Source organism: Dendrobium catenatum, unplaced genomic scaffold (assembly GCF_001605985.2).
Source record: "Dendrobium catenatum unplaced genomic scaffold, ASM160598v2 fragScaff_scaffold_1126, whole genome shotgun sequence".
NCBI lineage: Eukaryota > Viridiplantae > Streptophyta > Magnoliopsida > Asparagales > Orchidaceae > Dendrobium > Dendrobium catenatum.
Window position 1 is genome coordinate 386,302 of NW_021319588.1, and position 17,552 is coordinate 403,853.

General features: G+C 34.6%; 1 protein-coding gene across 2 annotated transcripts; it reads right to left on the minus strand.

The window, feature by feature from the left end:
* Positions 1-2,748: 2,748 nt before the first annotated feature.
* LOC110091894 (L-2-hydroxyglutarate dehydrogenase, mitochondrial) lies at positions 2,749-16,049 on the minus strand. Of its 2 annotated transcripts, none has more exons than XM_020816186.2 (5): positions 15,691-16,049; positions 8,055-8,336; positions 7,516-7,949; positions 6,528-6,687; positions 2,749-3,069 (listed from the first exon to the last, which is right to left on the minus strand). In XM_020816186.2, the coding sequence occupies exons 1-5, from the start codon at positions 15,973-15,975 to the stop codon at positions 2,956-2,958; spliced, it is 1,275 nt and encodes a 424-aa protein (XP_020671845.1). In that variant the 5' UTR covers positions 15,976-16,049; the 3' UTR covers positions 2,749-2,955. The 2 variants fall into 2 exon arrangements, with proteins under 2 accessions (XP_020671845.1, XP_020671846.1); XM_020816187.2 differs by lacking the exon at positions 2,749-3,069 and adding an exon at positions 3,090-3,206.
* Between the last annotated feature and the right edge of the window lie 1,503 nt (positions 16,050-17,552).

The window sequence follows — 17,552 nt, forward strand, 5'->3', positions numbered from 1 at the left end:
TCACTCGATCTTAACTACTATTATCTATGAAATCGTCCCTAACAACTGACAATTCAAGGAGGCATGACTTCTCCAGATGAAGTATTCATAAGCAACTCAGCTACTCGACTATTAATATCCGTCAAACCAATGACTACTTAAGAGCTTAGTAGATGACAACATCAAGTTGAAATTTTTGACCAAGCTATGTAATCATTGTGGTTTCTCTTGATTTCTAAATAGTCATATATGTAGCCAATTTTGTAATGCTTAAGCCTCAGCCTAAACTTTAACTCACAAATAACCAAATCTAATTGGCTTTCTTGTGGAGGAGATGACATCAAACCAAATAAGGTGATTCTCTCTAATCTTATCTGCTACTGAAGCTACTCAAACCCTTTCACATACATACTCATTTCTCATTCTATCTTTAAGAGTGAACCACTCATCCACCTGAGCATTCTCAACTCTGTTTTTAAGGGGTATTTTTCTATCACACAACAAGCTCTATGTATTACTTTACTTCAACTTTCCAAATTGAATTCTACTAATAATTTTCCCATCTACTTCATGATCACTTTGAACAAAATATCTAAGATATTTAAATCGTATACTCTTATTTATGACTTGATCGCCCAAAGGCACAATCCTCCCACTATATCTATTACAACTAAAATTACACTCAATGTATTCGGTTTTAGATTTACTCAAAAAGAAAATTTTTAGACTCTAAGGTTGACCTCCATAATTCAAGTTTTTTTTAACTCCCTCTCTTATATTATCAACAAGAAGAATATCATCAACAAAAAGCAAACACCAGGGAACATCCTCTTGTAAATGTCTAGTAAGAACATCAATGACTAAAACAAAAAGATATGGGGCTTAAAGTTGATCCTTGATGTAATCCAACTAAAATAGGAAAATACTTGGTCAAACCACCTTGCATTTGAACATAAATAATAGCTCCTACATATATATCTTTAATGACTCAAGTATAAACATTATTAACTCCTTTCTTTCTAGAACTCTTATGAACAATTCTCTTGGAACTTCATTATATGTTTACTCTAAATCAATAAAAACCATATGTAGATCCTCTTTATTCTCTCTATACTTCTCTATCCATCTTCTCAATAAATATATAGCTTCCATAGAAGACCTACCCGACATGAATCCAATTTGATTTTTAGAAACCTTAGTATTACATTGTCAACTATGCTCAACAAACCCACATGAATGTTTTACTGCAAAATAAAAGAGTTAGAAAATTTTGGACTAAACAAAGCTTGCTTAGTTTAGGGTTTAGGGTCTCTACTTGCACCTCTATTTGAGAATCTACTTCTTTTAGCACACAATATTGGAAGGTCTAATTCCTATTGTTGCATTTATGCATACTAACAACTTATGTCAATGGTAATGGTAAGAATATTTTTTATCTCTATTTTTGATCTCACAATCAATGATTTGCTTGATAAGATCATTTTCATTTGTTTATGATTGTTACCTTTGATGCTTAGCAACAATGTTTGATGGGATAAAATTCATAGTGTCACTATTGGTGAGAGAATTGATCAAAACTCCCTTGAAATATCAATCACTCTTTCTTTTTCTTTTCTTTTTAGGCTAAGCTCTTATTATTTTCTAGACTTCAAGAAGTTTCTTGGAGTAAATTCAATTGTTTTAAAAGATCTTCTTCAAGATACTCTATCTATAACTTGCGTGCTTGCCTTGATGGATTCAAAATTGTGGATGATGTGCTTGTAAGTATCAATTCTCACACTAGTTGATTGATTTGTGACAGGTGAAAAATAATAATCTTCAATTTTTTTATTGTCCTTATTCTATATGACTTGTTAGATACATCCTCATGAAGATTATTTTATGTTTGGAGCCTCTCTCTCACTCACTTGTTGCTTTTGTGCTTTATTAGAAATTATGAATAGAATAAGTTTCTTATCTTCTTTCATGTCTCTTATTTCTCTGCCCTTAGGGTAATTGAGCTCAACCAATTTCTTACCTAAAAGGAGCCCTTTTTGTCATCTGCAGCTAAGATAATGCATTCTTATGCAAAACTTTCTAAGGCTTCACGATATAATTTTTTTTACAAAAATTTTTTAAAAAGAACAAAAAAATAATGAACTTTTTTTTGTTATGAAATATCATTAGCCACTTTTTTTTTTTGGGTCCTTAGCCTTTTCCAATAAGCTTTTTATATGCAATAAGACAACCCATGTTTCTCTTCCCATATTTATCTCTTTCATGTCTCTCTCTCTCTGTCTTCAATAACTCGTTTGAGTAACATCTCCCAAATATTTTTTTCTCATCATCGATACCCTCACAAATTGTATTACAAACGGCTACTATTTCTGCACCACCACAATAAATCATTGTTATTCTTTGTTTTGGTGAGTACAACCAACTATCGTGAAGAATTTCATCTTTGGACCAAAAACAAGCAAGAGGCGGAATACCACAAAGAGAAAGTGTACCTAAAAAAAAGTAGTTTTTGTAATTGGAACATATTTTGTTAAAACTCCCATAAGAACCATATTCTGACTTTTCTCTGGTGAATATCCAACAATAGGTTCCATTGAATGAATAATGGATCCGGATCCCAAAAACAATAAAGCTTTAGAATAGGCATGGGTGATCAAATGAAATAAAGCAGCTCGATAAGAACCTATAAATGGAAGACAAAATGGCAGTATGCAGGCTTCTCAAATTAAGAACAAATAAGACATGTTAGTATATACGAGGTCAAACTAAGAATAAACAAAAAACAAAAATGTTAGTTTGCTAGAAAAGAAAAATCTTTCAATTATCTGAAGCAGAATTTAAAATTGGTGTAAATAGTTTTAAGTTCATATGAATACAAATCTTACCATCTCTGAATAAATATATGAACATAGTGTGGAAAAGAAACCCTTGATCAAAATGACCTGCATCAAAGCCTTCTGATTTTCAAGCCAAGTTGCGTTATCCAGCAAATTTTGATACTAAGTATTCAGCGATTGCCAAACTCGATGTGAGGCCTGGAGATTCAATTCCAAATAAGTTTACCAGGCCTGGAATACCGTGAATATTCTCCCCCTGCAATGCATGTATTCATCACAAAAGTTGGATGGTATTAGCGATCCAAAGGAGAAAATGGATTCGTTTTTCTCAATTGCAAATGTATTTCAGCATCCTTAGTTTAGCATCCTTTTTTGGGACTTAATCTACCCACCCTGTACATCATCATAAGACTTTTGAATACAATATTGTCATTGTCAGATCTCAAGTCTTGGATTAATTAGGTAGTATACATCCAACATAAAATTTATCGAATAATCATGACATGAATCTGATAGGAAACACTTATAGATCTCAAGTATTTCCTATCAATCTTCGGAAAACAGCGAGAAATCTTCACATAAGTCCACACAAAATCATGAAAACAGTAGATAATTTGTATTATTTGATGAAAGGAAAACAGAAAATAGCAAGATACACTTGATCCTCAATTCAAGAGGAGGATCGATCTATCCCCAAATCTCTAGACGCAGCTAGAGCCCAAAGAAAACCTAAATCTAGGAGATCTCAAATTTCAGCCAAATTCAAGACGCACTAACCCTAGGAAAACAAACTATTTAATGCATACAAATCAAAAGGAATTCCCTAAACAATCCCTACATTCAATTTCCCTCCCAAAATTCCTTCCAAAATCCTTCCAAAGCCGGCTCCCGTGGCTTGCGGTTGCGTTCGGCGCATCCAGGGGCGGAAGAGTTCCGCCCCATTTAATGTGAGCCGGTCCCGCGTGGACCGGTCTATCAGAATCCTTTAATACATTGTATTAATATTAGGGCGTTCCTATAAGCGACGCACTGTATGACCTAAATATAGTGAGAAGTGCATAAGCGCCGCGGCATCAGCACCTAGGTAGTTGGTTAAATAAGCAAGGGTTCTCATATCGCGGACGAATGTGGGTAAAGAAACTAGTCTAAGTAAAAAAAATTATGGTAGAAACTTTGAATATAGGTTTTCTTACAAGTAAATTAATGGAATTAATATATATTATGCTTCATAATAAAAAAATAATAGAATTGAGGATAAAATTATACCTTTAAAGATTGTTATTGCAGCTAAGATTATTCATATCATAAGTACTTACACTTTTAAGTAAGTTTGAATATGTGTTAAAAATTAAATGTTGTGAATGACTTAGAATAATAAATGCAAAAGATACCTCTAAAATAAAGTGTTTTTAATGGATGAGATTTAAATAAACATATTGGTAGAGAGGTAAAGGATTTTAAAAGCATTCATTGTGATTATGAATTTGGAACGACTAATGAAAGATGGTAGGACTATATTATATTTTTCAATAGCTTATGATTTTATAATTGCTAACCCCTTATTTAAAAAAAGAAAGGAACATTTCATTACTTATAAGAATGGATATAATAAACTCACATTGATTATTTTCTTATAAGAAAAATAAATCATTTAGGTTGTAAAGATTGTAAAGTTATTATGAGTAATAGTTTATATATCCAGCATCGCTTATTAGTTTTGAACTTTTAGATGATATGGCGGAATATGAAAAATAAAATAAAATATTATCCTATGATTAGATTGGGGTATTTAAATAATACTAACAAAAAATATTTTTTTAGTAAGATTCAATATCTTAAGATTCTGACTATACATAAAGAAACTAATTTTATGTGAGAAAAAAGTAGCTAATAATATTAAGAATATTATAAAGAATATGCTTAGCATATCAAAAGAAGAAAAAAAAATTTAATAGTCAAAATAATTAGTGATGGAATCAAAATATACAAAAAAGATAAAAGACACTAAATTTTATTATAAAAGTTGGTTTTGATGTAACAACTCAAAAAATTGGGAAAGATACAAAGAGGTTCCGAAGGAGTCTAAGAAAATAATATGTGATGCAAAGAATTAAATTTTTAATGATTTATATAATAGATTGGATACTAAAGAGGATGAAAGATGTATGTACAAGTTAGTCAAACAGAGAGATAGGAGAAGGATTTAATATAAGTGTTATGCATTAAGGATGAAAATAAAAAAGTGTTTTTATTATAAAAAGATATTCAACAAAGGTGGATGAGATATTTTGATAAATTTTTAAATAAAGATTGTGATAATACGATTTACTTTAGTGGCCTTAGCATTATAAATGAAAATAGAGATTTTTATTTTAATCGACATATTAGTAAAACAAAAGTTAGAGAGGTTTTAAAGAAAATGAAGTGTGAAAATGTTGTTGGACCTGATGATATTCCAATATGGAAACGCTTAAGAGATAAAGAAATTTCTTGGCTTGCGAAACTTTTTAATATTATTTTGAAAAGTAAAAATATGCTAGATTAGTGAAGTGTGTTGATTCCTATTATAAGAATAAAGATGATGCACAAATGTGCGAATTATAGAAGAATTAAGTTAATGTGTTATATTTTAAAACATTGGGAGAGAGTTATTGAGCATAAATTATGATGTGATACTAATGTTTCTCAAAATCAATTTGGATTCATACTGATCAGTACGTCTACTATGGAAGCTATACATTTATTGAGAGGTTTGATGGAGAAGTATAGAGAGAATAAGGAGGATCTACATATGATATTTATTGATTCGGAGAAATTTTATGATAAAGTTCCAAGAAAAGTGCTATGGAGAGTTTTAGAAAAGAAAGGACTTAAGAAGCTGTTACTTGTGTTCAAATATGAGGAGGTCAACATTCACTAATCTTCCTAAAAATTTTTTTTGAAAACTATCAAAATCATATAGTTAGGTGGGGATTTTCAAAGCCCACACTATTTTATGCATTATAAAGCTGAAGTAAAAAAGTATTGCCTTGAACAAATGAGTAGAAGGGTGTCATATGATGGTTAATAGAGGCTAGTCCTCAGTGAGTTATATGAATTAGTCAAAAGCCCTTCTGGGATCTTTTTACAAGAAAATGAGTACAGAAAATCTAAATCTATGGGAGATTTAAAAAGAGAACTCCATCCAAGTCATTGAGGTAGGATATAGCTGACAGGAAGCCATCCAGCCTGTCCTTTAAAATTATAACCATGCAAACGTGTAACAACTTTAACCATATTCCACATTATTTTAGTTTGTCGATGGCACAATTGTCATTCAATTGTTATTCATGAACAATCACTAGAACAACTATAATGATGCACGTGCTGGATTTCTCTCCTGAAAATTAATTGAGACAACTCTAATTACATTCTTGTTGCAATGTATTGCAGCCATTACTCGCATAGAAATATAACCGAATAATCAAATGATACATAACCAACATGAAGATGGATCTACGTAGGGATATGCACTGAATCTGGTTGAAACTAGTTAAGCCGTAGTTCTGCACGTTCAGTCTCCTTAATATCTAAAACTATAATTGTTTTCAAAAGCTCATTTTTTTCCTCAACTAAACAAGCATACAAGTTCTTCACTTGGATTAATTTCTAGTAACTAATTTTGAGAAGCACCATTGTTTTCAATGTGTATGTATACAGACAGAAGGAGAGAACCTGGATAACGAAGTCAGAAGCAAGTTGTCCTCGTCCAGAGAGCTTTGGTCGGATTCCTGAGTATCCTGGTTCTAGTGATCCATCTCTTAGATTAGGAAAATACTTTCTTATTTCAGGATAAAACCTGCTTGATCTCTCTGCGTTCACGGAATAGTCCAACCTGGAACATTCATAAAGGATCTCTTAAGTTCCAAAAGAAATTCAACTATAAATTTAGTCATATTGACAAGATGGTTTCAGTAACGTCAATTCAATTTGGAGATATGATCCAGAAAATTGGATTTTAAAAAAAATGAAAAGCTGGCCTGAGAAAACTAAACCAACATCACAAAAATATATTCTTGTTAATGTGTACCTGGGAATCTCAATTGCATAAACGACACAAACCAGATATTAAGACCATCATAAGCATCATTAATTCATCATTTGTATTATCTTAATTATCTGAGATGAGCTTCATGAGTCCTAAATCTCCATTCATTTTTAATAGAAACCAAAAGAATTTTCTAAATTGATTCACTCATTATACATGACAATAAATATTAAAGTTTATGCAATGCTTGAGGTAGAATCTGGAGGAAAAAAAGAATTATGACAGGATATCCTCATATAAATGATATCAATATGGCCTGAATACCACTGGATTTTCATTAAAATTAGTGCTGCATATGAAGACTTGCACTTATCTCAAACCCAACTCAATAGTATAAAAATACTCTATATTATAACTTTGATGAATTTTATTAAAGTCATCGTGCTATTAGTTCTTCTAGGCCTTTGTGGTGAGGGAACCATATTTGTTTGAAAGATAGATTCATGTGAAATGAAAATAAGTGTATAGACAGTTTATAAAATAAGAATTCTGTATAAGCTAGTAACAGGTTTTTACGTTCCAATAACCATTGCCAACGAAATACAAGCACAGAAAAAAATAACTAGTTATCAGTTATTTACCTAGATAGAGTGACAGAGAAAAAGTACAGCTTACCGATTCAAGAAGCTGGATATATCATCCACATCATCAATCCATTCAACATCAGGCCCAAACTTGACCTGGCCATTCAGGTCCAATGTAACATGCACTCCAAGGCCACCATCTTCTGGTATTGGATAAATTAAGTGACTGAAAGGAGACTTCGTGTTAGATAGGGTGAAATAGCAGCCACGAGCAAAATAGGATGCTGGAATGAATCTGTGGTTAAGGCCTTGAAATCTTTTAGCAAGATGAAGAGCGCTTAAACCTGCAGAGTTGATCACGATCTTGGGAATGATAACAAGCTGAGGCTGAGTAGTAGATTCCCCTGCATGATTTTCAAGGTCCTTGCTTTCTGAAACTTGGAGATGCAGAGAATTATCTTCAACTTGCCCCCCTATAACTATAGTATTATAGGAAATTGTAGTTCCGAAGTTTTCAGCATCCCCCTGTAAAAATGTAAGCAATGATCAGCAAATGGCTACTTCAGGTCCCCCCTTCAAATGCCCAAGGCAAAACAAAATCAAAGTTATGTAAAATGGAATGGAAGATACCACCAAGGAAAGCATGAAGGCGTGTGAATCAACAATCCCAGAAGAAGGAGACAACAAAGCTTTAACACAGTGAAGTTCCGGCTCCATTTCCATGGCTAGAGATCCCTCCGCCATCCTCAAATCCTCAACGCCATTCTCAATCCCGCGTTTCAGAATTTGCTCCAGCTTTGAAATTTCAGAAACCCTCGTAGCTACAATAAGCTTGCCAAGCTGCTTATGTGGAATCCCTCTATCAGAGCAGTATTTGTAGAGCAGCTCCCTTCCTCTGACACACAGAACTGCCTACAAAGCAACTCCATTAAAAGATTGACAACACTGATAAAAAAAAGAATCATCCGACTATCATCAGTCAAAATATTATTTTTCTTCCCCAATTATTAAAATAGAAAAAAAAGGCAGCTAGACACTGCATAAATGTAATAGACCTAATTTCTATACACAAATATATAATGCACACAACTCTCCTTGGCCTATTGGTTGAGAGCTTAGGTTTCCAACTAAGAGGTCCAAGGTTCGATTCTTTGTGTATGCGTTGTGTGTGTGAGTTTGACTTAAATGGCCTAAATGTCCAAATATATATATATATATATATATATATATAATGCCAAAATCTAGCATGTCCTCCTAGTCCTCGATCATTTAGATTTGAATGTACTTCTAGATCTGGAAGAAAACTTGCGAAACCCTTTGCATGCACTTAGCCCATTTACAAAGCTTTCCTAACTAAAAAAATAACTATTTAAAAGAGCAAAAAAAATCAAGGCATCAAATCTTGTACATAATTTTTCTCTGGCCATGCAAACAGTTAAATATTTGACTTTAATAAATATAAACATGGCATTTTATGCCAAGCAACCTATAACCCGACATAAAAAATAATAATATTTTTCAGCCATATTATAAAAAAGTAGCGAAACAATTTACACCGATCGATAATCACATCACTCGTAGCATAATAGTGCCAACTACACCTTACCCTAGAATAAACAATCATTTAAGGTCATCTCTATCATAGAATCTAGTATTAGTAAAAAATATATATATGGCTATCATAGTATCTAATATGTGTCAGATCTAAGTGTGGTCAAAACGGGCATCCTATAATACCCAAAAAATTTAAAATTGTGAGCTTAAATTTTCCAAAAAATATTCCCCATTTTTAAAAAAAATCTCAAAACTCAATTAAATCATTTTTATTTCATTCTATATTTCATTTTGATCATTAACATAGGAGCGTATAGAAATAATCAACCAAAATCGATATATGCATAAAATTACATTTTTATAAAGTTTAGGTTTAATATTACCGTACATTCTTTAATGTATTGTAGCAACTGAAATTTTGATTTCCCGCTTTAATAAAAACAAATGGTATTGATTAGGGCAGTGGAACTTTAAATTTTATTAAATTTAATGCAATTTCTTCGAACTAAAGGCCCTTAAACTATCCAAAGTCATTACCTCACCAAATCTATTGTTGGGCAAAAAGAAGGGGGTCGTGAGTTGAAGAAGGCCGAAGGAGTAGCAAGAAGAAGCCGCAGGAGCTGGAACTATAACTATGGATATTGTAGCAACTGTGAAGAGAAAAGGGAAAGAAGTAGAACTCTAGCAGCTGAAAATAGAGAATTTGTCACGACCCGGCCCTGATACTCGATTTAACGAGATGGGAACTAAAAGTCGGACGGTAAAAAAATTTCATTAAACAATACAACACTTTCTTATTTGTACTGAAGAGCCAATAATACCTAAAATTTAAATTACATGTTGTCATTTGCACGTCGTCTTCTATATACGAATTCTTCTCTTTCAATCATTACTTCTTCTTTGGGATTTACCTGAAACATTAATTTAGGGGTTTGAGTTTACAACATAAACTCAGTGGGTAATAATTAAAACAATCAATATAAATGTTCTTTAATATGCATCCTATCATTTCTTAACTTTATTTCATTCATTAAGTAATTTATACATCTTCGGTCATTTTCTTTTAAAACATTTTAAAACTTTAATATTTCATTTTCCCATTTAATTTGTACAGGAGCACCGTCTCAAGTCTCAACGTACCCAAAGGTACAACATTTTCCAATTATTTCCTTTTTCATTTCCATGACCTTTTCCTTTTTGCGTGCACGAGTACGACGTCCCCAGCCAGTACCAAAAGAGGGTGAACTCCTGTAGTTTTCATACATATCATTTTCATTTATTTTCCATTTATCTTGAACATTTTTATTCATTTCATATGTCATTTCTTTGTTAGCATATTTCCTTAACACATACATGTACCATATAACATTCTCTTTTATTCATATTCATAATTTCATTTATTTTATTTGATTCTTTCATTTTCTGTTGTAAAAATATTTACAATTATTTAAGCATCTAATCTTTTAACATTTCACACATGATAATCTTTAAAAATAAAACCTTGAAAGCAATATTATAATACAAAATATTAAATCGTATTGAAAGAATAATATAAAATATTGAATTTCATAACTATAATTACCCACTTTGAACTTTTTAGGCCTTCGATGCTTGCCTGCTTGGTATAACCTCGAATCAATTTCCCTCATTCTCGTTGGATCCTCGTGGGATCAACTCTTACGACTTGATCTCTCCCTTCCTAAAACCCTAAATTCATACAATAACTTTCAAAAGAAAAGTTTAATCACAAAATTTTAACTAAAAATATTTTATGGAGAAATTACTTACAAATGGAAATCTCCAAATTCTTCTAGCTTTCCCAAAATCCTTCCCCTTACCTTCAATTCCTTTCTTTTTCTTCTATGAAAAGTATATCTAGGTTTAGATGAAATAACTTAAAACAATTTATACGAAAAAGGGAAGAAAAATTTTTACAAACCTCCTTCCTTCTCTTTCTCGATCGTTCCTCTCGCTTCTTCCTAAATTCCACTCCTTTAGCGATAAGAATAGAAAATGAGTTAAGATGAGTTGTCGAATTTCATCCCTAATCACAACCTTCCACTCAAAATAGCAAAACAAACCTTCTTCATACGAAAACGGACGTCCACTCCTGCGCTCGGTCCGCCCAACCGCTCTCTGTCACGAAAACAGGGTAGTTACGCGGGGAAGGGAAAGGTTTTATTAATAAGGTTCGGCCAGTTCAAGTGAACCGATCGGACCAAACCGGTCGTCACAAAATTTAAAAAAAAAGGAACAAGATAGGAAAAGAAAAAAAAAAAGAAGAGAAAATTAGGTACAAGAGTTTCAAGCATGTTCAACTCGCACTGTGGAGATAAGAAACATGAATAAGAGAGAAACATTTTGAGATAACACGTTTTAAATTATTTTGTGTTTAATTAAAAATGTAGTATTTGAAAAACATTTTAAATCAACGAAATCATCATTATTAGATAGTTTATAAAAGGTCAAGACATTGGAAGAGTAAAGATAAAAAAAGTGCATCGCAGAGAAAACTCAATTATTTCGGTGAGATACTCTATCTTTAGTAAAAAAAAAGTAAATAAATTCTCATGTCTAAATTTTATTTAAAAAAAAAGTTTTATTGAGCACATGATAATTCTAATAATAATGAAATATTTGTGACTAGATGTTCATAAATAATTTATTTCACATATATAGTATTCTAAATTCATGATAATTATTTATTGTCACGTGATATCCTTGATGCCTACTATGATAGTTAATTATCATCGGTTATACATTCATGCTCAATAAATTATTACAAATAAAAGAAATATGATTGATAATGAAAGTTAAGAAAAGTCATATATGGGGATAGGCAAGAGGGGGGGGAGGGCGTTAGAATCAAATCCTAAAATTTGATTTTTGACTTCTTTAGCTCATTAATGTCAAGTAGTAGTTCATTTATTGAACTAAAAATTAGTTCATTATTACTTTGGACTTGTCTTTTCTCCCCCCCCCCTTTCTTTTCATTTCCTTGTGCTTGCTGTTTCCTGTGCTTTGTCTCTTAGATTTTCGTGGTTGGCTACTGGTTTCCCTATGTTGGGAGAAATCTCGTGCCTTTGCCCCCTTGGTTCCGTGAATGGCTGTTCGGTTTTAGGTTCCCTGCTTGGTTCCTAACTTCCTATGCTAGGCTGCTCGGTTTCACCGTTCCCTACTTGATTCCCATGAATTTCCCTTTGGTTTTGCAACTAGCTCTTCGGTTCCTTGCTGGGCTGCTCAGGTTTTGCGGTTTCTTGCTGGAAACCGTGGGCTTCACTTCTCTGTTTGCTGTGCATTTGGGAACTAGTGTTATGTGGTTGTTGGCCTTCCATTTGCTGCAGTTTTTGGACTGTTTCTAGACAGTTGTTGGACTGTTTTTGGGGACTGATTTGGTGGCTGTTTGGGGGGGAATTCCAGGAGTTTTTCCCTGATTTCTATGCAATTTTTCTACTGCAGTTTTTATGGGATTTTGTACTGTTTTAGTGGCTGTTTGTATTCCCTCTTTTGGTTTATAAATAGGAGATGTTTTTGGATGATTAAGAGGTGAAAATGTGAGTTTATTTGGAAGCTATAACCAGCGGGTTTGCTTGGAAAAGCTTGCGAGCTTTGTCCAACTTCTCTTCCTTCTCCTCTAGGAAAGCTTGCGAGCTTCTCCTCTTTCTTCTCGGGCTTCTAACCTCTTTCGTCTCTCCGTAAGTTTCATTCCACCTGTATCATTCTTCTCAAGGCAAAGCAACTTTAGGAATTTATGTTTATAATTGTGTAAACGTCGTTTGTAAGAGTCAAAGTTTGTAAGTCTTTCATTTTACTATATAAAGTTGGGGTTTATCGTATTTGTGTTCTTTTGGGTATTTTGTGAGTTTCTTTTATATAGGAAGTCATTGTTTTTTTTTTTGTGATAAAAATTTGGGGCCCTCTCCCAAATTTTTGATTGCATCAATAGGCCAGCAAGTGATGACCTATACAAGGAAAGGTGAAAGTTTTCACATAATAAAGATCGTTTGGGAGGTACTTGATTATCTCTTTTAAAAAGTTAGTACTTTTGATATCCAACCTTAAAAGGAGGGTCCATTAATAAATGAATAGCTGGCATTCTAATTGACAACCTATTATGAATATGCATGTAATATCCAAAACTTACCTAAATAGGTGAATGCCCAACTAGAGCCAGGGGTGTCAATTCGGGTCAACGGGTCGGGTTTGGGTCCGACCCGAGTTGACCCGAACCCGACCCGTTTAGCCAAACAGGTTAGGGATTTTAACCCGAATCCGACCCGCGCGGGTTACCGGGTTGACCCGACTCGACCCGCGAACCTGAACATTTGCATTCCTTCAGGCTTCGGCTGGGGCAGAGACTCGGAGGTACGCACGACATCGGACATGGGCTCGCCATATCACGCTAAGTCGCGCGAACTGGCGGAGGTTGGGCTCACTAAGTCGACCACTCGACCATGCACGGGCGACGACGCAAACTCCCGCGGGCTCCGGCAGCTCAAGCGGTGCCGGTGCGATCCTCGCGTGCGGGATGACGTTGTAGGCAACTTGCAGTCCGCAGACTAGGCATCACGCCGTCGTAGGCACTAGACACCGTGCAGGCACTGCGACTCAGTTGGACGGCTAGCCGACGCGGACGTCCCTCGATGCGACGTCCCTCGATTCCCTCCCATGCGGGAAAAATGAAAACGAGAGGAGGCGTACACGGGTCAGCTCGGGTCAATTTCGGGTTATCGGGTTGACCCGGACCGGACCCATTTTTTAAATGGGTTGAAAATTGAAACTCGAACCCGACCCGTTTGTTAAACGGGTCGACCCAAACCAGGATTTTTCGGGTCGGGTCAATAATTGACACCCCTATCTAGAGCCACGCAAGGATGAAGAAGGCAAAGGAAATGAAGAAACTTGTTTCGTTGCTTGGTGTCACAGGCGTCTTCGTTAGTTGGAGTCAAAGAAGGTTTGCGGGAAGAGGAAGGAGATGAAGAGTTCATCACAGGAAAGAGGACGACCAACTATGCCAATTTCGGGTTACAAGGAAGATGAGGAAGCTTGCTCCGTTGTTAGGCGTCGTCGTTGATTCCGTTAACTAGAATCACAGAAGAAACGATATGAAGAGTCGCGACTAAATCAAACCGTCGCTTGGAGTTGCGAAGGGAGAATGTTGGTTCATTGATTTTTGTCAATTGATGCCATAAGGAGATGTAGAGCCTTCATTCCTTTAAATTTGGAAGAGGTGGAGATGGGAAGAGACCTTGAGAGATAAAGAGAGAAAGAGGAAAGCGATGGAGGACCTATGTTTAACCTATGTACGAGATAGGAGGAGAGAGGAGTGACGAGCTCGGACAACGAACACTAAAGACAGCATTATGTGCATATATGCAGTACATATCGTATGCCTCCTTCTCACAGTTGTAAACTTCTTGAGAAAGAATGGAAAAAAAAAATATGCTATGTACATGTTTAGTCACTTTGTACAACAATGTAGAAATCTGTAAGCACAATGTAGAAAGTGTAGCTCCTTGTGTGTGCAACCTGTACACAGTGTGTACAACCTGTACACAGTATGTACAACCTATACACAGTGTGTACAAGTGTGTACAGCTTGTACACAGTGTTTACAGTATGTGCACAGTGTGAACATCATGTAAAAACTATGTACAGCTTGTACAAGCTGTAACATTGTGCATCATTGTAGAAAATTTGGAGTTTGTACCCAATGTATACACTTGTACACATCCTCTAAACACTGCACAGTTTGAAAGATTGTGCATATTCTGTAAAAGATTGTACGCATTGTCACAATCTTGTTCAATCTTGTACACAATGTAGAAAGACAACATAAATCATTGAGATTAGTTATCTCAACAAAAATTTCATATGCACTTTAAATATTTCTAAATTAATGACAAATATTTAAAATTTCTTTAAAAAAAAAATGGAGAGATCAATAGTATTGTGCCTTAAGCATATTGGCGAAAACAACATTATCACGCAAAAAGAAGAATGCATGATAATCTGTAAAAATTTACATATAAGTTTATATCTATAGCTCCTTCATTCAAATTGGATTCCAGTTCATCCAACCTTGCAAAATCTGCACTATCCTGTGAACTTTTCGTCATCCTTCTTTTATGTGAAATTTGAATGTCATCAAAAGCATGCTCCATCTTCTTCACCACTTTATTTGTCGAGGATTTGGGAGAAAGTTTTATTCGCTAAAAACTATAAAATTTGGGATCCGGTCACAATTTTTATTTAAAAAATAGCGCCAACTAAAATATCTTATTAAAAAAATCCCCGTGGATGAATTTAATAAATTAAAATACAAATTACGTGTCCATCTTTGATTGGAGTGCTCTACGTCCGGACTCCGCACCGAATACTTATTCCAATTCAATAGCTTATTAATAGCAGAAATATTCGTCTAAGTTTTAAATTCATTTATATATATGACGGAAAAATAGCGGTAAATTCTTATATAGTTTTTGAAATTAGTAAATTTTCCCCTGCTTTCCAAAGGGATTTTGTAACACAACTCTCCTTAGCCTATTGGTTGAGAGCTTAGGCTTCCAATTAAGAGGTCCAAGGTTCGAGTCTATGTGTATGCGTTGTGTGTGTGAGTTTGCCTTAAATGGCCTAAATGTCCCAAAAAAAAAGGATTTTGTAAGCAAATAAATGAACAAGGTTTTAAGAACCCTAGTTGAAAGTGTGGTACCTTGAGGGATTGGGGAGGGTAGTAAATCCCAGCGTGGATGACTTCGCTGTTCCGAGAGCTTGTCCCAGTGCCGAAGGTCGTGGCCGCCTCCACCACGAGGACATCTCGCCCCTTGAGCGCGAACTCTCGCGCCACCGCAAGCCCAACGACACCGGCGCCGATCACCACCACGTCAGCTGTCTCCGTCGAGACTCCTCCGCCGGAGCTCACAAGGTTCCGGCGAGCGATGGCGTTCGCGGTCGCCGTTGCGAACTCTCCGGCTTTGCGGAAAGCTTTCGAGAGCATTGGTTTGTGTTCTCTGTTACGCGCGGTTTCATTGTCCTCGGTCGATGATGTACTGAAGATGCTCTTTGGCTTCATGTGGATTTTAGTCATTTTGTAAAACTGAATTCAATAAAGGGCTATTTTAAAAAATAACTTGATTATAAAATAATTAAGGAAAAAAAGTATGATTATTAATAATTTTAAAGAGAATATGATGAGATAAAGTTTAAAAAAAAAAGGATTTATAAAATTGTAGGATTTAAAATGGCTTTTCTAATATTTAGCATAATTTATCTAAAATCTTGCTATCAAACAACCCTTTGGTTTCTAGCTACCATTTTGATATGAGTAAATTTAAATTAAATTTATTTTAAGATGCATATAATATATAAATATTCAATTAAATTCTATATTCTTTTCACATAAACAAATTAATAATTATAAAAAGGAATTTTAAATTTATATGTTTCATAATCTACATTCATCCCTCTTATATTTTTATTTGGCCAATTATCCCTTATATTATTTTTTGACAAAAATGCCCTTAAAATACCTATATCCATATAGAACTATATCTTACTTGAAACATGGTAAAACACCATTAGTAGTTCCTCCGTACACATTCTTTTGTTTCCTCTTGTAGTCATTATTGATTTCTTCATTCTATCGACGGAAAATTTCTTCTTATATAAGGCATCTAGATCACAATGATGTTAAATGGGATGAAGTAGTTTAATTGAATTTCATAATCATGGGTAAGTGTTTTTAATATTTAAATAATATTTATGTGCATATGATCAAAGTAATTCTTCAATGATTTATATGATATATATTAAAGACGGGGAAGAAAGTATAAATGAAAATTGAAGCCATCTTGATATAAACATGAACGTAAAATTTGTCAGAGCGTCAAAAAATAGTTTCAATCAATATTCAAATATATTTGAATCTAGTTCAAACCTTATTAAAATCAATATTTATCTATTTGTGTGATATAATATTTTTGGTGTTTAAGATAAAGAGTTTAGCATATTAACTTTGAACAAAGATCCAACACACACATAGAATAGTTATAAGAAACTAAAAATTTTTTGCAAGGAATAATATATATATATATATATATGTTGCGGTCTGAAAGATTCGTGACGGTAGAGTGAGTAAATTTTTTGTCTTAGCGATGCACGAATATCCAACACACAAACAGAAAGAGAGAAGTATAACACCAAATCTTTTTTTACATGGAAAGCCCGAAGAGGGAAAAACCACGGGGCCTTGCCCAGGTGAAAATATTCCATTAAACATGAATGAATTACAAGGGTTGACCTGTCCCTCGATTTAGAGGCGGTCGAATTACAGTGTTTTGGAGAGACAGTCAAAGGTCTGGAGATGGTCGTACGAATGTCCGGCAGGTGGCGGCCGGGCGGTAGTCCGACGAAGGTCGGGCTGAAGTCTGGCAGGTGGCGACCGGGCGATGGTCTGGCGACCGGCAGTAGCCGAGCGGTACTCCGACGAAGGTCGATCTGAAGTCCGGTTACAGGCAGCGGCCGGGCGGTGGTCCGGCGGAAGGCACGGCCGGGCAGTGGTCCGGCGGTAGGCGG